Source organism: Manis javanica, chromosome 4, assembly GCF_040802235.1.
Source record: "Manis javanica isolate MJ-LG chromosome 4, MJ_LKY, whole genome shotgun sequence".
Classification (NCBI taxonomy): domain Eukaryota; kingdom Metazoa; phylum Chordata; class Mammalia; order Pholidota; family Manidae; genus Manis; species Manis javanica.
This window is the reverse complement of record NC_133159.1, coordinates 12356480-12375640: the sequence shown is the minus strand read 5'-3', so window position 1 is coordinate 12375640 and position 19161 is coordinate 12356480. Positions and strand designations below refer to the sequence as shown.

General features: G+C 51.9%; 2 protein-coding genes across 4 annotated transcripts in view; both read right to left on the bottom strand.

Moving 5' to 3' along the window:
* The window catches only part of PADI3 (peptidyl arginine deiminase 3), a 31058-nt gene extending 17999 nt beyond the window's left edge, over window positions 1-13059 (bottom strand). The window contains exons 1-3 of one of the 3 annotated variants that reach the window (XM_037000092.2): window positions 12937-13059; window positions 4768-4948; window positions 2368-2440 (exon numbers count right to left, since the gene is read on the bottom strand). In XM_037000092.2, coding sequence (XP_036855987.2) covers window positions 2368-2440; window positions 4768-4948; window positions 12937-13028 — 346 coding nt within the window. In that variant the 5' untranslated portion in view covers window positions 13029-13059. Of the gene's footprint in view, window positions 1-2367; window positions 2441-4767; window positions 4949-5181; window positions 5372-8236; window positions 8349-12936 lie in introns of those variants that run through there. The other 2 variants (XM_037000093.2, XM_073233286.1) reach the window with 2 other exon arrangements.
* A 2390-nt stretch (window positions 13060-15449) lies between these two features.
* Window positions 15450-19161, bottom strand: part of PADI1 (peptidyl arginine deiminase 1) — a 35663-nt gene continuing 31951 nt past the window's right edge. The window contains exon 16 of the mRNA XM_037000094.2: window positions 15450-17477. Coding sequence (XP_036855989.2) covers window positions 17244-17477 — 234 coding nt within the window. The 3' untranslated portion in view covers window positions 15450-17243. The remainder of the gene's footprint in view (window positions 17478-19161) is intronic.

Here is a 19161-nt window from a genome sequence, read left to right as displayed (position 1 = left end):
ACAGTTGATCCTCGAACAATATGGGTTCGAATGGCATGGTTTCACGTATTTGTGGATTTTTTTCAATAAACACAGGTACTGTAAGTATATTTTCTCTTCCTTATGATTTTCTTAATAACATTTTCCTTTCTCTAGCTTACTTTATTGTAAGAATACTGTATATAATACATATAATATACAAAATATGTGTTCATCATGGTTTACGTTATGGTTAAAGCTTCAGATCAACAGCAGTCTGTTAATAGTTACATTTTTGGGGAGTCAAAAGTTATACACAGATTTTTGACTACACAGGACATTGGTGCCCCTAACCCCCACATTAAGTGCCAACTGTGTATTATTTGGGTATGCATAGTCAGGTGATAAAACCATAAAGGAAAGCAAGGAAATATTTACCCCATGATAGTGAGAACCTCTAGAGGAAGAGGGAGTTACAATCAGAGAAGAGCATGTTGTGGGGGATACTTTGGGGTGTCAGTCATGTTCCAATTCTTGACCTGAGTGATGGCTGCTTGAGGGTTTGCTATTAACTATTAATCAATTAACTATTCATTGCTATCAATTAACTACTAATTAATTATCCATTATTAGCTATTCATTAACTATTTATACACACGTACATACACATACACATATAAAATAAAACTTTATGCACTTTTTTGTGCATTTTCCAATGAACAAGGATTTGTGTGTGTGTTGGGTCGTGTGTGGGGGGGAAGATACCCAACCTTAGTTTTAGCTAAAGGAAGACAAATTTAAGCAACAATGAGATACCAACCTCTCAGACTGGCAAAATGGAGAAGGCAGATTATGCACGGTGCTGGCAAGGCACTCCCGTATGCGGTTGGTGGGTGTAAAGTCGGATGGTCTTTTGGGAAAGCAATTTGACAATACCTATCAAATTTAAAATGTATACTCCCTATGCCTTAGTAGTTTTCCCTTCTAAAAATTTCTCCTTCAGATAAAGCGTAGTCAGCTCTCTTGCTAAGCACTCATCAAGTGCTATATCAACACAAACCCTACCTATGGTGCGCGCAGCTCCCCAGGTCAACATTCTTGGCTGTACGAATTTAGTTTAACATTTTCTCATTTGGATTCTGACCACTGGGACTTCCTCTTCTGTGGATTGCTTGTTCATATTTTCTGCTCATTTTTGTTAATGTGGGAGGGTTTTGTTGTTGTTGTTGATTGGGGTTCTCCGTAATCTATAGTCACTAAGTTGGCATTATGCAATGAAAACTTCTTCTCCCAGTCCATAGTTGACTTTTCAATTGTCCTCTGTTGTACAAAAGTTTCATATTTTAACAGAGCCTAATTTATCAATCTTTCTCCTTATTATCTGTGCTTTTGCTTTGCCTTGTTGCAGAGAAGGTCAGATACTGCCCTGAGGTTACTATGCTCCAGGTATTCTATTTGTTCCACTGGTCCATGTTTAACCCTGCACTGATTTTACACTGCCCCTCGTACTATAGCTTAGAAGAAAAAATCTTGTTATCTGGTACAATGACCTCCTCCACCTTGTTACTCCTCAAAATTGTGTTGGCTATTCTTACCCTCTGCTCTTCCACATGAGTTTATGATCAGCTCTATAAAGTTCTACAAAAAGCTATGTTGGGATTTTGATGGGAATGTCATTGAGTTTAGACTGTTTGATCCTGTCCCAGAGCTCTTGAATCTCTGTTCTGGTTTTTTGTTTACTTCACTCCTTTTTTTCTTTGTATTTCAGTTTAGGTAACCTCTATTGCCCTATCTTCAAGTTCACTGACTCTTCTTTCAGCCATAGCAACCCTGCCTGTCAACCCATCAAAATAATTTTTGTTACCATGACTTTTTTTTCCTCGGATTTCCATTTGACTCCTTATAGTTTTCATCTCTGTTGAAATTACCCATCTGTTCACTCATGTTATCTATCTTTTCCTTTAGAGCGTTTAACATATTAACCATGGTTACTTACATTTCCTGTCTGATAGTTCCAACATCTGAGTCATCTTGCATGGAGTTTATATTTAAACTTGTGGAAAGTTGGCAGAAAAAATTCAAGTTGGAAAAAGCAAGGTCCAGTTTCATGTCCATAGTATGCTTCCATTTGCTTACAAAAGGGAGGAATATACAGGTACAGAAGCGTCTACTTGTATAAACACAGGATATCTTTAGAAGGATGCTGGGCTTGGGGAAGTGGAGGTCTTGAGCTGGAGGGAGGCTTACTTTTCAATGTAAACTCTTTAGTACCATTTGAATTTTTTTATGTGAACTTCTTACTTTAAAAAATAAAACCAGTTGATTTGTATAAAGATCTCTATTCAGCATCATTCCCAACCACTCCCCATCCTGCCCTTGGCTGGGGTCCCACTAAGGCTCCCAACTTACCCACACAGGTGAGGAAGAGCATCGCATAGGCCAGGGGCAGGGGCTCGCGGCTGGAGTGGTAGGAAATCTGAACCTGCAGAGAGATGGGCCCAGGTTTCAAGCCAGCTGAAGCCAAGAGCCCTCACCCCCAAAGACAGGTCTTGGGGGATCTGGTAAGGAGGAGAAGAGGTCTCAGGAACCTCTGTGCACCCAAGTTGAGTTTACCAACCCAGCTCTTCCTGTAGCCTTCTCTGTACCATTTATTTTTCCATGCTTCAGTTGGCCCATCTGTAACATGGGAACTCTTCGTGAGGGATGTCTTGGAGACCTGGGTCTCGTGCTGCTGACTACAGTGTGATTTCTGGCGAGCCCCCACTTCCCTTTGGATCCCAGTTTCACCATTTATAAAATGAGAAGTTTGGCCTGGGCAGGGTTTAGGGACAGTCCCTTTCTATGGGACTCAGGTAGGCCTGGACTTGAGACCAGCACCTCTGGTTTCTGTGACCTTGGCCAAGGTGCTTCACCTTTCTGAACTGTCTCAGTTTCTTCACCTACAAAACAGGGACCATAGAGGTCCCTACCTCATAGGATTGTCCTATAGCTTAGAAACAATATGTATAAAGGACTGATCCTGTAGGAAGTGCCCAAGAAATACCAGCTGCTATGATTAGAGGACAGGGAGCACTGGGTAAGAGCTCATGCAGAGCCCTGGAGTCAGACGGCCCGGACTCGGATTCTGTGAATATCTTGAGAAAAGTTACTTATTCTCTCTGGGCCTCAGTGGCCTTAGCTGTGAAGTGGGGATACTAATAGTTCCTATCCCATTGGGTCAATACTAAGCTGTGGGAATTAAGAAGGAAGGCTTGGGACATGCTCAGCATGGTGCCTGGCTCACTAAACACCCAGTAACTGCTAAAGATGAGGCTGAAGATGGTGATGATGATAACGCAGTTCAAGGCTGCTGTTTCGAAGCCCATCCCACCCAAAGCCCTCCACTTGGACATTCCCTCCTGATGTGCATCCCTGATGTCCTCATCTCAGCCAGACGTTCAGGATCTCACAGAGGCCACTCATCCCTCGGTCCTGGGAGCCCCTGTATCCTGCACTTAGTGACCCCCATGTGCCAAGCCCCAGCAATGAGGCCTGCCTCAGGCATACAATTCCTTGGATCCTGGCCAAAGGTGGTGGAGGAAAAGTGGGGAACATTCCAACACTCGTCAATCCCTGTGGTCCTTGGAACCAAGGAACTCAGGGTGGGGGGCACCCTTATAGCCCCCAGCTCATCAGGACACCCAGCAGCGGTCCCTCACAGGCTGGCTGGTCCTCCTGCCCTGACACTCACTGGAGCATGTGACATTAGATAAGCCACCCCCCTTCTCATTCTCGGTTTCCTCGTCTGTTAAATGGGCTCATGGAGTACTGCCCCACCTGTTCCACCAGCCCCACAGAGCTCGGTGCTGAGGCTCAATTCAGATACATAGGTGGGAAAAATGCGGGGTGATAGAGACTGCCCCCAGGTGTTAGGCAGGCTGTGTTGAATTCTAGCTCTCCTAGTTACCTGCTGTGTGACCTTGGGCCCATTACTCTGGGCCTTGGTGGCCCCATCTGTGAAATGGGGATGATCAGACCTTGCTTCTCAGGACTGTTGTGAGGGCCAGATGAGGTCATGGCTGCCCAATGCCTGGCAGGTAGTCAGTGCACCTCAAAGGGCCAGTTTCCAGGAACACTGCTCCCGACATGGAGTTGGAACCTGCCCCTCCCATCACCCCTTAAGGAGGATATCTGTGCAGGCAAGGGCCACCCCATTTCTCCCACCTTCCACCTGTCTCCTGCCCTGGGGCCAGCCCACTGTCTCAGCTGGGGCTTGTTAAGTTCACCCTCGCTGGCTGGAGAAGCAGAGAGAGGAGAGGAAGGGCAACCATGCCTCTGGGAAGGGAAAGGGTCACTAAGAGACTGGATTAGGAGAGGTGAGCGCCTCGGAGAAGGGGTCTCCCCTGGCAGCCGCATCCCTCCCCCATCTCTGCTTTCTTGCTTTCATTCAGAAGGGCAAAGTTCACCTCATCAACCCTCAGACCTCTAATGGAGAAACTGAGGACCAACATAGAAGAATTGGGACAGCTCCCTCCACCAGGGGTCTTGGGAAGCAAGATAAGGAACAAACGCTGGCTTATGTTCCATCCCACACCACCAGGAGGAAAATGCTATGATGATCCCCATTTTACAGAAGGGGAAACTGAGGCCCAGAGGGGTGATGTGATTTGCTGGTGGACACACAGTTTGTATTTGTAAGCTGCAGAGCTGGCTGGCTCCAGTACCAGGTTCCTACCCATCAGGCTACCCTGCACTCTGAATAAAGAGAGGGCACATGTGGAGCTGGATCGCTGCCTCCCCACTGGCTCCCAGACCAGGGGACCTGCTCACATGACTGTCATTGAGGTCGTTGCTGGGTGAGTTCATGACCACGATGATCTCCAACCCCTTGCCAAAGGGCCACCGCCTGTTGTCTGCACATTCCCGGTCCCTCTCCACGCTAGGAGAGATGTAGATGTCCACACCAGGGGTCCCATAGACCTCAAACATCTCTGTGCCATCAGGTACTGACCTGGGAAGAACAAGAAGCCATGGGAGGTGCTAGAAGGGGCAGCCCTTGTTCAGATGCTTGAGCTTTGGCTCAAGCTCTTGCTTCCTCCAGGAAGCCTTCCCTGACCACCCCAAAGTTTTTCAGATCCTCACAGCAAGCTCCTGGAAATCAGGCCTGGACCCCACACAAATATAGGCATATTCTCACATTCCAAGGCTCTGTGTTCATTGCCATTTCCCTGTGAGTTTCTTTACCTCCCAACAGAGCTACACGCTCCTTGAAAGTTAGGACCCAGTTGTGTGCGTCATAACCCCCAGTTCAGTGCTAGGCACAAAGAGCTCAGTGGACACCAGCCAACAGCAAGCTAGTGGATGCCCCTGCAGTTCTGAGACTGTGGCTTTAAGAAGAGCAGTTCTCTATCAAATGATTTCATTTATCTGTGGAGCATAAGAACAAAGAAAAACCTGAAGGAACAAAATGGCAGCAGACTCACAGAACCCAAGAATGGACTAAGAGTTACCAAAGGGAAAGGGACTGGGGAGGGTGGGTGGGAAGGGAGAGATAAGGGGAAAAAGGGGCATTACGATTAGCAGACATAATGTAGGGGGCGGGGTCACAGGGAAGGCAGTATATACAGAGAAGACAAGTAGTGACTCTACAGCATCTTACTACACTGATGGACAGTGACTGTAATGGTGTATGTCTGGGGGACTTGATAAAGGGGGAATCTAGTAACCACAATGTTGCTCATGTAATTGTATATTAATGATACAAAAATAAAAAAAAGAAGAGCAGTTCTCACGCCCCCAAGTCCCATGGCATTCCTTTTTAGCAGGTGAAAAGATGTCCTTGGGGTCTTCCCTAGGGAAGGGTATTAATTTGGGTGAGTGTGCATGGTGTGCCACCTTATATTTACGAGCTCCTTTTATTCTAACAAGTCTGCAAAGTTTCATTTTCCATTTGAAAAGTGAGAAACTGTAGCTCAGAGAGATCAAGTAACAAGCCTGAGATTACACAACATCAAATGGCTCAGCCAGGATTGCCCTTGGATTTCTGACACAGAGCCCACGCTTTTCCAAGACACTGAAGCGTTGCCTGGGAAATTCAGCCAGATTCAAACAACCAGGCATTATTTGTACGGTTAAAAATTTTGTGATGTCCCCCGGTCCTGGGACTGTGTTCCTCCCACTCCAGCTAGTCTGGGAGTCCTGTTTGAAATCAGTCTGTTCACCTCTGATTGTCTGTGGGGTCCCCACTGCGCACACGGGCACTGCCGCCTGAGGCACGTACACTCACTGACCTCCCCACGAGCCCAGAGCCTTCGATCCCACTAGAGAGCTGAGGACAGCATGGACAGGGCAGCAGATGGGGCTCAGGGTCATGGGGCCAGGAGTCAGTGGGATCCCATGCAGGGAGAAGCCACTGTGAGCCGTAGGGAAGGCTTCCTGGAGGAAGCAGCAAACACACGCACCTGGGGGATAGCAGTAGCTGACACCTGTGGAGTTCTCGCTGTGTCGTAGCCCTGTCTGCTTTCCTTTTGTGTATTATGTCCTGTAATCCTCTCCATAACCCTAGGAGGGTAGGCACTATTATTGTCTCCCATTTCACAGACAGAAACTGAGTTTAAGTAACCTGTCCCAGGTCATGGAGCTAGTGAGTGGCAGAACTGGGATCCAGGTCCAGGCCTTCCGGCTCCCGAGTGCACATTTTTACCACCACCTCCCCAAGAGCAATGAAGATGATCATTGCCTCCCACATCCCCATCCCCATCCCCTACACACTTGCCATGGCAGGCTGGACCAAGCCTTCCCAACCACCAGCTGGTTTAATCCTTACTGCAGCCCAGGGAGGAGGGAACTATTACTCCTGTTTACACATGGGGAAACTGAGGCTCCGGATAGGCAACAGACTCTCCCCAGGTTCAACCCCAGGTCCTTTCTGTTCCCTGCCTCTGCTTGGAGGAGAGCAAACCTCCTTTAAAACACCCTCTTCACTCCTGTACCAGCATGATTCTGATACTTCTCAAAGGGGCTTTTCTGTAAGAAGAGAAATCAACCAAGCCCAAGCTCTCTGCTCCGTCAGGTGCCGCTCCAGTGCCGGGCCTGCCAGGTGTCCTCACCAGGTGGGAGTGGCTGACACACCCGTTTCTCCTCCTAAGCAGTTGGACCTGACTTTCAGATAAACAACAAATAATTGTCTTAGTCTAAGTACATCCCATGCAATATTTGAGACATACTTATTATAAAAAATTATTGATTGTTTATCCAGATTTCAAATTTAATTAGGCATCCTGGATTTTATCTGGCAACCCTAATTCAAATGCCTGTAATTTCCAGGACTTTGAAGTCGTCATGCCCATCAGTGGACATGGAGAGCCTGGATAGAGAGGCACAGGGGACAGAGGGACAGAGAGACAAAGAGGCATGCAGAGGCCCAGAGTGGTGGACAGCCAGAAAGACAGAGACACAGGGAGACAGACCCGGTGTGAAAGGCCCCCCTCCCACCCCAGGGAGCCCTCAGCCCTACTCTAGAAGGCACCTGGCCCCCAAGTCCCCAGGAAGCAAGTACATTTTTTTATGGACCTCTGCTCACCTCCAAGCTGCCCCTCGGACCCCAGGCACCCGCGAGCTGGAGTTAAGGGACTTCGATGGACCTTCCAGTACTGAACCCCACCCAGCTCCCAGGCCCCAGCTCCTGGGTTTGGGGGATTTCAGTCCAGCTCCCCCACAGTTCCCTGATCCTCTCCATCAGGGAATCCCAATGAAGATGGAAGTGTCCCTGTGCAGGAGGGGCCTGAAGAAGCCGGGAGCTTGGTGGTGCCGGACCGGAGTCAAGAGTCAGGTTCTAGACCAGGCTGGGTGGCACACTGGTCAGGTGACCCTGAGTAATAGCCCCATGGGGCTCAGCAAGCTCACCCAGCAAGTGGGATAAGGACACATCCCCCACCAGCCACCCTCATGGGTGACCCTGAGGCTCAACTGCAGTAATAGATAGGAAAGGCTTGGAAAACCACCTGCTGGGGGAGGGCAGCAAAGAGTAAAGGAGGGGGCAGGAAACAGGTGGACAGAGGCAGGCTGCGGGGTGGGCTGGGGCATCTGGGGAAGGCTTCCCAGAGGAAGGCAGGTGCCCCAAGGACAAGGAGCGGGCAAGTCTGAGGGAAAGACATTTCCCTTGGGGCCTTAGGAGGTCAAGTACAAACAGGCTGTAAGGTGCTCCTTTCACTTCACCCCTGTGCAGTGGGGAGCCAGTGAGGTGCTGAAGCCTGTGGACCCAGGCATCCTGGGTTCAAATCCCAGTCCCACGACTCACCAGGTGGGTGACCTGGAGGGAATGACCTGGTTCCCCCTGCCTCAGTGTCACCGTCCACAAAGTGGTGATGACAGAAGATGGAGTCGGGGAGCGAAGGTCAGAGCCACCCAAAGCCATGCCCTCATTTTGCTTCTAGAGAAAATGAGGCCCGGAAGGGAAGGGACTAGAAGGTGGGGAACCGGACTCCCGGTACAGCGGTCATGTCTCATCGTGGAAGCTGTGTGTCAGGAGATCAAAGGACTGGCTGTGGGCGGAGAACCTGCCTCAGGTAAGGGAGGGTCTGGATTTCCCATTTCCCGGAGGACAGGGGAAGCAACCAGAGCCTCACCTGGATCAAGATGTTTCTCCAGCCGGGCCTCCCTGAGCTGCTAGCGGGCTGCTCTAGACACTGTGCCTGGCCCAGCCCTGGGGAGTGCACATGACCTGGGGCCTTGGGCTCTCCCCAGCTGAAGCTGTCCACGCACAGGACAAGCCAAGGCCCTCCCCAGCACTGAGCCATCCCTGCCAGCCTGAGATAGGGGCTGATGAATAGTGGGTAGAATGTGGCAGGGTGGCCAACAATCTCATTTTGCCAGGGACTAAGGCATTTCCTGGGTGCAGGGTTTTCAGTGCTAAAACCTACAATTTCTCAGGCAAACTGGGAGAGTGGGTCACCCTCACAGTGGCCAACCTCTGACCCACCTGTTGGAAATGCAGATTCCAGAACTGGAAGTGCTGCAGGCAGGGTCCTGGAACCTGCATTCAACCATACTGATGCCCAGTGAAGTCAGAATCATGGCTCAGGTTAGACTGTCTCCAAAACGCTGGCTCCTGGTTCCCTGGGGAGTGTGGGGCCGACTCAGTGCAAGCCCACCCTCTCCTGGGAGTCAGGACAAGTCAGGTCTTCCTTTATGCTCCTGTGTCACCCCTTCAGCAGTGAGGATGATGATGGTCACAGTGGTGATGAAGGTAGCTTCTACAGCCAGAAGATGTCAGTGCTATTATCTCCACTTTATGGATGAGGAAACTGAGGCTCAGAAGTGACAGGTGGCCTGCCCAAAGTCACACAGCTGGTACATGACAGCCAGGACCCATGGCCAAGTCTGTCCCCACCACCTTGCAAATCTAAACCCATCCTCTTTCATGGGCTCAGGGCATTGGCTTCTGGTGAACAAAACCAGACATTTCAGAGCTTAGAAGCGGATGGGAAAGGTCTCTGTGGCTCAGAACAGAAAGGCTGACAAGACGACCCGCGAGGTCCCCACTGAGCAGGTCCACGGGCGGAGAAGAGACCAAGGCCCACCCAGCTCAGCCTCTGGAGGCAGCTTCCACTCCCTGCTCGGGGCTCCCAGCTCTTGAGTCTGCTGGCCTCACCAAGAGAACCAGGGTCAGGAAATCACTGGGCCGCTTAATACCACATTCTTCCCGTCCCTGGTAAATGGTGTCCATGCAAACCCTTTTACCAGAGCCGAAAGAAATGAGTTAAAGAGGCATCAGTCTCCCCGGACCTACCTCCCTGCACGGGCAGGTCAGAGCCCTTACACCGAACAAGACCCGGTGGAGGCAGAAGGGGAGCTACTTTGTCAAATCAGGGAGGGGGCTCAGAGGCCTCCATGAGCAGAACTTGAAACGCACTGTTCTATGTCAACCTCTTCAGGTACATGTGGGGAAACTGAGACCCGGGAAAGGACAGAAAGTTGCTCAAAATACTATGGCAAAGGCTGACCGAGCTAGAACCAAAACTCGGGGTCCCTGGCCCCCAGGTACCCTACCCTTTTCACTCTACGTGACCATCTCTGCTGAGCAAGGGGTGCTGCCGACCAGGGCAGCAGTTCTCAATCCTGGCTGCACATTCATCCCCAGGGCATGGCTCATCACGACATGAGGTAGCCTTCCTTCCCATTCCCGCTCAGAATCCCTGCTCAGGAAAACAAAGCCCCCAAGCTTGGCCATGTTCAACTCAACAGAAGGCAGGGCAACAGGGTTTATGCCATTGCCACAGATAAAGAGCCCCAGTGGTCTTTCCTGTGCTTGTCCTTCAAGGCTCAGGTTGTTGTTCTTCCTCCAGGAAGTCTGCCCTGACTGCTCAGCCTCTGCTAATTTCTTGTTTCTCAGCTCCTCCTTCTCCCAGTAATGGCTCAGTGGCTGTTCCCCAGCCATCTTGTGTATGGCAGGTTTGTGGACACTTGAGGCTGTTCAAAGCACCAGGATGGAGCCTTAAAATGATGATGGTCATGATAATAATGGTGGTAGTTACCATAATTGAATGTTCTCTATATGCCAGCCATTGCCTGGCATACCTATGGCTCTATACATACAATCTCATTCAATCCTCCCAATAGGCCTTTGACATAAAGGTCAAACTGCTTGGGTTACATCCAGGCTCTGCCATTCCTCACTGGCTGTGTGACATGGAGCAAGTTATTCAACTTCTCTGAGCCTCAGTTTCCTTATCATAAAATAGGTATGATGATAGTACCCACCTCTAGAATTGTTGTGAGAATTAGCTAACATATGGAAAGCACTTAATGTAGTGACTGGTCTGGAACAGGCCCTGGGTATCATCTCTGAGATTATTATCATCTCCACTCTCTAGAGATTCAGAGAGGTTAAGTGACTCTCCCAAGGTCAGACAGCTACCAAGTCAGAGAGCCAGGACTGAGCCAGCCAGCCCCCTGCCCTTTCTCCTGTTGACCCATAGTCTGAGCACCCAGGGTTGCTAAAGCATGGCATTTCCAAGCTGGCAGGGACCTAAGAGCCAACCTGCTCCCCTTGCAAGACAGGAATCCTGTCCACAGCCCTCCTGCACAGTGGGCCAGCCTCCCAAGAGCTCCAGACGGACAGGGCTCTCAGACGTCCTGGCCATGCCTGCTTGCCCCCCATGGTGTCCCTGTGCCTGGCACACACTAGACCCCAAAGAAATACTCAATGAATGCATGAATGAATGCACTAGGAGCTCTCTCCCACCCCCAAGGTCACCTGAGGCCCACGAGTGCTTCTTTGAAGGTGCCTGAGGCTGCCCCCTGCCCCCTGCAACTGTCCCATCCACAGACCCCTCTGTGAACCCCAAAGTGGCCGCTCCTTCAAGTGACCACGAGACAAGGCTGCCTTTGCCTTCCAAGGCCCCAACCCACCCTTCATCCTCTATGGAAGCTCTGCCCTTCTCAGGGCAGGTCAGTCTGGAGGCACATCTGCCCAAAGGGCAAGAGGCCACCAGGACAGGTGAGTCACCCCTGGCAGGCGCGCAGCATGGGAGAAGGTGGTGGTGCCAGGGAGCACAGCGCCCCTCCTCCCTCATCTTCCCACCCAGCACAGTCTCTGTGGCTGCCCCTGCCTTCAGGAGCCGCCAAGCACATCCCCACTCCTTGCTGCCCACCCGCCTGCAACCAGGTGTTAGCTCCCCATACCTAGCTGGGCTGGGTCTGCTCCAGACCTTGCTCACCCCCACGAGCGGCTCCTCACCCCGTCTCATCCAGCACCCTTGGGATCAGCCCTATCTGGGCTTCCAACCAAGTTCACTGCAATTTTTAGTCTTTGTCCGGGGTGCTGGTTCTCAGCTGGGGGTGATTTTGCCTCCAGGACACATCTGGAAATGTCTGGACACACCTGGTTGTCACAAGGGGAGGGTGTGCTACTGGCGTATTGTCAGAAGCCGTGCTGTTGCTCAGCATCCCATGGTGCACAGGGCAGCCCACCTCAGGGAACTGCCACGTCAAAAGGGCTAAGAAACCTGGTGTGAGGAGCGGGTGGGAGACCTGTGAGAGGGGAACAGTGGCACGGCTCTGCCCTCTTCCCTGCCAGTCTCCTGACTACCTGTGTCCCCAGCTTGGCCTTGGAGCTGGGACCTCTGGGGACTCTTCTCCTAAGTAGTCAGCTCCTGGTGGTTCTCAGAGACTAGCTCCTGAAGCCCTGCCCAAACCTTTCTGTTCTTCCTGGGAGAAACAACCAGGAACCTCCCCCCACCAGCTTCAAGGACATGGCCATAGCACACAGTAGGGACATAATGCATGGACGTTGAATGGCTGGAGGAAACCAGATCCTTCCTCCTTGAGTGGCAGACAGCTAAAAGCATAAGACACTTAGCCAGGAATGGCTTTAAATCCTGGCTTTGTCACTTAGTAACTGTGTGACTGGAACAAATGGCTTGCTCTCTCTGAGTCTCAGTTTCCTCGTCTGCCAAACAAAATGAAGCCAATTATAAGGTTAGCTCATAGGGTTGTTATGAAAGTTAAATTGGTTAAATTCAAGAGGCTTGTCAAACTCTTAGAACAGTGCCTGGCACAGGGTAAGTGCTACGTGAGTATACGTGATTTCTAAAAAATTACTTGATGCTCTGTTTGGGGCTTGGAGAGGTACACCTCATCCTATTCTCGTGTGCACAGCCAGACCCCCAGACCCGCCTGCAGAATCCTCGGGGCAGAGAAGAGTGCCCAAGCCCCCATGGCGCCAGCACCTCCCAAGGCCTGAGACTGGGGCTTAGCTACTGCCAGTTCCCCCATTCAGTCCCCCACACTGTAAGTGTCCTGGCTAGGGTCTTCAAGAAACCAGGCTGAGAAACTCGAGGACCCAGGCTTCCATGTTAGCTGATGTTCCAAGGCCAAGACTCAGGAGAGGGCAGCCAAGCCAGGCGTGAGCCCTGAGAAAGCCCTGCACGGCTGGCAGGGAGAGTCCAAGGAGGTCAGCACCAAGGGCCTGCAAACGCCCAGACCGCTTGCTCTTACCCGTAAAAGTCCACAAGGGTCTCCACTCCAGCCACACACACGGCACAGGTGGGGTGTTCCAGGGACACACGCACGATCCTCTGCAGCGACATGCTAACTTCGGACCGGGCTTGGGCCACCAAACCCAACACTGCCCCATAGGCTCCTAGGCATGTGGTTAAAAAGACCCTGGCCTTCCCCTCGGGCCCTGCGTGCAAGCTCATTGGCTCCAGTCCTGGAAACCCAGCCCCTTCCCAGAGCCAGGAGCCCAGGATTGGCTGGAAGGAACCCCAAATCTGCATATGAGCCTGTTGCTCCCGCCTCTGCAGCCGGGGAGTTAATTTCTCATTCTAAGGAGAACAACTCCCCACACTGTACCTGGTCAGGGCACCGGGGCCTTGGGCAGTGCAGAGATACAGGGTATTGAACTGGCCCCTTCCTCACTTTCCACACTCATCCTCACCATCTTTACCTGCATTTTCAGAGACGCTTTTGTTTGCCCCGAGGTTCTCTACCCTGATGGTGAAGCTGGTAAAAATGTAGATCCCTAGGCCCCACCTCAATCTAATGCAGTGGGTTAGGGGTGCAGCCTGGCATCTGGATTTTTTATAAGCACTGCAAAGCATTTTGATGAACTTTGAGAAGCACCAACCTTTTTCCTAAGAGCATTGATTTTAGAAGCAGGATTGAATTTCAGCCGTGTTTCAACCACATCCTGGCTGGGTGACTGTGGGCATGTCATTCAATTGCTCTGTGCTTCCCTTTTCCCTTCTGAGAAATGGTTGTTGGGAGGCTTAAATGGGGACAATGTGTACAGAGCTCTAGCATGGAACTGGGCCTTATTTTATTGGTGGTGGTGGTGGCTATTATGAGGTGCCAAAAACCTCCAGAAAGGGTAAATGATGAGGGTGAAAACCCTCTTGGGCCAGGAGGGGCTTAGAATGTCAGAATAGAGGGGCTCATTTGTCAGGAGGGGAAACTGAAGCTAAAGGGGGCATTCGGCCACCTGGAACAGCAGGACCAAGGGCTCTGGGGAGAGGGGGCTTGGGTTCAGATCTGCTGCCACCATCCGCTGGCTCCGTGGCCTTGGGGGACTACATCCTTCCTTTAGAGCCCTGCTTTCCTCATCTGTAGAAAATGTGGCTCATCACCAGCCCTGGCAGAGATAATGGTGGGGACACACCCCGTGTGGCAAGGTGCAGAAGGTGAATAGAAGTGCCTTCCCTTTTCCCTGGAGATGCAGGCAGTCTGAGGCAGGGTGGGGACTAGGACCTGCTCCCCAGGGTCTCTCACTGGTGCATTTGTACCAGTTCAAGGGTCCCAGCAGGACTCTTAAGCCTGGTGTTCCCATATCCCAGTTTGGGGAGAGGATATTCTTTTTTTTTTCTCCCATAGTCATGATTGTGATTTCTTACAGCAAAATGATTCAAACTGAAATCATCAAAGGGAAAGGCACATGGGACAACGTCCAAAGGGAAGCTGGCACACGCTCCTAACAGTTCTCTCCCAGTGGGATCACACAGAACATGTGTAATTCCTGGGGGAGATGTTCTTAAGGGGAGCTAGATGCTGGGATACTGGGCCCAATGATAGTTTCACTTTTTTGGCTATAAAATGGTTTGGTGATGCTGATGGACACTGACTGTAATGGGGTATGTGGTGGGGACGTGATGATGGGGGAAGTCTAGTAACCATAATGTTGCTCATGTAATTGTAGATTAATGATACCAAAATTTTAAAAAAATGGTTTGGTGGCTGACTCAGCTCTGGGCTCAGGACAAGGCCCCAGACAATCTCCCTAGCCTGCTTGTGAGCCCAGTTGGGGAATAGATGCTGAAGGTGGGGGCTTCCCTCTGGGCACCAGCCCACGGTGCTGGGGGCAGGCCCAGCCTCTTGCCTCTCCCTAATTAATTCCAGGTTTTAGAAACACATCTATGGCTCTTTTAGACTAAGATGTCAATGACTGATTGGCAGCAACTTTTTGCGTCTTAGTCCACAACAAGAGCTAAAATAACGTGAGGACGTGAGTCAGTGTCAGAAGGTGCAGTCTGAGGCAGCAGCATGTATATAGGATGAGAGAGGTGATATGTTCAGGACCCCGACATCAGACCACTGAGGTTGGGTAACCTAGTAGCTTTAGGGGCAATAATCAAAGGGAATCATAGTGGCCTGGGGCCCTGGGTACCAGTCCTGCTGGGAAATTTCCCACCTCTGCCAATAGTGCCCAGCCCGCCTGCCCTCTGAGAGATGGAGGAGATAGCCCAGGGAAGGGAGAAGAGACGAAGTGGGGGGACCACCCTTCCCCTGACAGCCATCTCAGCAGGCAGCTGGCCTCGGGCTCTAGGCATGTGGCAGCCATCCTGCCGAATCAGCGTGCCTGCCTGGCACTGGCCCTGGAGGCTCTCCCAGCTGGGTAGGAGCTGCCCATGGCCAGCAGAAGTTGAGCCAAGGAGCCGGTAGCACAGCGGGTGGAGCTGGAAGCGGGTTCTCCTCCCCACCACAGCCCAACAAACAGAAGCTAAGGACGAAACCACTTGAAGAAATGCATGCTGACATTTTTATTAATCAGAAAGGGGGTGACCGATCAGCCAAGACATTCTCAGACGGGACATCAGGGTCCCCCAACAGCAGCAATTCCAGAGGTCCCCACACTCAGTGCTACTTTGGAAGGCTTGCCTCCCGCCTTCCCTATCTCTCGGCGGCACCCACTCCCTCCTGCCCACAGCCCTTTCCCTGGGGAAGCCCAGCCCTTCCTGAGCACCCCTGGCCCCGAAGCCTTCCTTCTCCTCTTGGCTCAGTCTATGCTGCATCATGACTATTAGCAGAAAGTGGGCATCAGACTACGGGCTTGCAAACAGGCTCCCACAGAGACTTCGGGAAGAGGGACATCTAGGCAGAATGCCCCTGTCACCTTAAACCAGAGCAGTTCTGTTTTTATCAGTTTCATAAATTGGGTTTCCAGGTAAGCCTCTGATGGCTGAGTTTTCTGTAGCTAAAGAGGTTAACAGCAGCTGACCCAGTCTAGGCCTCACCAGGGACCACAAAAAACACAGAGGTTGGAGGCCCAGGGGCTAAGAGGCCCTGAGATGGCCCCATTGGCAGAGGGGGGAGGAGGCTGGCCCCCTCCTGCCCGGCCTGTCTGGGGCGGGGGCCACCTCCTGTCCTGCACTGGCCAAGCTAGGCTGCCTTGTACATCTCAGGGACCTCACCCCAGGGCCAGGCTATTCAGTCCCGTGGCAGCTGAGGTCTATGGAAGGGGCCCGGGCCTGCCACAGGGTTACTCACAGGTGAAACCCACACTACGTACAGGGTCTCCAGGTGGCTGCGAATGGGAGGGCCTTCCCTCCCACTGCCTGCAGAGCAAAGGGGAGTAATTAAAGACTATTACAAGAAATTAAACCCCACCTTCAGAGATAACCTAAGCCTGTCACCCTCTCTAGCATCTGGAGCCCCACCCCCTTCTACACCTGGAACAGCCAGCCGCCTCCATGTCCAGAGTCCAGAATGCAAAGCCAGGAGCCCTAGGGCACAGAAGCCAGGCCCCAGGTTTTAGCCTCACGCCTCAGCCACTCTGCCCCCCCAGCCTCCTCACCTCCTGGCTTCTCAGCGCTTTTCGAGCTGGAAGCAGCAGCCAGGCTTGTAATTAAAGGCTTTCCAGACAGCTAACAAGCACCCTTCTGAGAATGGAGTCAGGTATTTAAAGGGTTTTTGTTGCCTTGTCTTTATAAAACAGGCCATCAGACACTGGATTTTCCTGTCCTTATTTGCCTATGTAAATGTGGCTAATGAGGACTAGGCGGTCACAGCGGGCATCGGGGTTCCCCTGCAGGAGAAGATAGCTGGTAGATAAGAGAAGGTGGCTCCCCTGCCCCTCCTGGTCTTGTGAGAGCCCTAAAGGGCCTACACCCAGGGTCCACATTCTCAGAGCCCAGGCCCTCTGGGCCCCATTCCTGGTACAAACATGAAGGGACTGTCAGAACAGAGGGGGAGCAATTCAAAGTGGGGCACCTGCCAAAGCCACATACAGCCATCCTTGACCACGTTAAAGCTGCTGCTCTGTTCCAGAGCCTGGGGAGCTGTGGATGGGGAAGAGGAGAGGGAGGGATGAGGGCAGGCCTCCTCAGGCTGGGGAGCTAAGGACCCAGAGGTAAGGATGTGTGCTCTCCAGCCCTGTCTCCTGGTGCCCACGGTAGCCAACACATTTGCAGGCACTCAGGGGGCAGTGCCCAAGGCTCCCCCAGTTGGATGGAGGCCAGGTGGAGTTTCCTGCCCTCACCCTGGCAGGGGTCCCTGGCAGGCAGGCAGAGAGGATGGCAGGGGATGCAGGCTCAGGGCACCATGTGCCACCACTTGAAGGAGAAGGGCCTCCGGCGCACATTGGTGCCACAGTGGATCTCCCCGAGCAGCTGGTGGTAGAACAAATAGTCATCGATGAAGACACAGTGGAGGCCCAGCGGCTCCAGCAGGGACCGCACCTTCTCCTCCAGACAGCAGCGGCCGTTGATGATGGGCCCGAAGGGCTTGGGGATGCCCAGGTGCTTGCCTAAAACCACCATGTTGACCTGTAAAAGGGGGAGGGTGAGAGGTAGGCCCAGCTGGCTGGGGGTGCCCTATACGTGGGGGCTCCTGCTGGGCACTGGCTCTGGCCGACCCATCCCCAGGGCCCGTCCCATCCTTCTCAGCACCTGTGGGCTGCCGGAGCTGGCGCTTGTTCAAGAACTAGTATCTAAGGATAGAAGAAATAGACTCATGATTGGAAGAGAGGATTACTACTAGGCAGAGTGCCAGTAACATACAGGGTAGCTTACATTAATTAAAGCCACCCTTTCCTCCAACATTTTCTTTCTTCTATTAGAAAATTGTCATATTATAACAACTTGGTTGGAATAAGATTTTACTGTCATCCGCCAGAAACTTTACAACAAATACCCACACGTCAATGCACTTGAGCAGTACACAGCTTGCTCAACTGTTCCCTGGAAGCCTTGATAATTCCTACTGTTTATTGAGTGTCTTCCATGTGCCATAAAAATCATCATTAAACCTCAGAGACTCCCTCTGAGGCTGTGGCTTGGACAGGTTAAGTAACATAATCAAGGTCACACAGTCAGAGAACGGGGAGACTGAAAATTTGACTTGAGTCTGATCCCTACCAGAGCCTGTGTTCTTTGTACTCTGCCAAGAATAGCACTGTGGCTACCTGGGGGCCTGAGGGACTGGGGCAATGAGCTGGGAGCCCTTGGGAGCCCTTGGTTTATCTCTGCTTCCCTGGCTCGAGCCCTAAGACTGGGGAAGGGAAGTTTCCCCAGTGCAGGGTGGAGAATTTCTTAGAGGAACCTCAGCCCCAGATTGATGTCCAGAGAAGCTGCCTTGGTATTCAAATAGGACATTCTGGATCAACTGTCTGGAGGGTGGCGTTGGGTCGTCTCGGTGTGGGGTGGGCTGCCCTAGACCCTGTGCCCTCACATGCTCCACGCCCTGGTGCCTCACCCTCAAGTCCGCCCTGCAAGGGCCACCCATGTCTGGGACCTACATGCAGCTGGAGGGTCCCGTGGAGTAATGGCCTTGGCCCTGAGCTACCTGGTTGCCCATTAGAACATGCTGGGTGGAAGTGGGGCATCCAGAGGGACAAAGGGCAAGGAAAGGAGCTGGGAGATGGGTCGGGACTGTAGCCAGCCCAGGTCTGCTTCCTCCAGGAGGAGGACTCAGGAGACCGGAGGCCAGTCCGCCTTGTAAGCTGGGTGACCTCAGGCAAGTCAACCACTCTCCTCAGAGGGCCTGTTTCCCCTGTGACAAGCAAAGGGGTTAACTGAGTGTTCCCTAAGGGCCCTTCAGATGAGCAGGGCCTGGACTGAAACTGGGGGATGCCCACAGAGGGTATGTGTTGGGGAGGGGGCTTCCCCTGGGTGTGGGCAAGGCCACAGCCCAAGAAGAGCTGACCAAGGTCATGGGCTCCAGCTCTGCCCCCAACCCTTAGCCAGAACCAGAGCCAGATCACCCCTTAGAGCTTCATTGTCCAATATGTAGTTGTTGAAATTAAAATTAAATAAAAGTAAAAATTTCATTCCTCAGCCACACTAGCTGCACATGGAGTGCTCAGTAGCCCCTGTGGCTTGGTGGCCCCTATGTCATACTGCACAAATGTAGAGAACTTCTATTGTCTGAGAAAGTTCTAATGGTGCCACCTTAGAGCAGTGGTTCTCAACCAGGGTGATTTTGCCACCCAGGGTATTTTTGCTTATCACA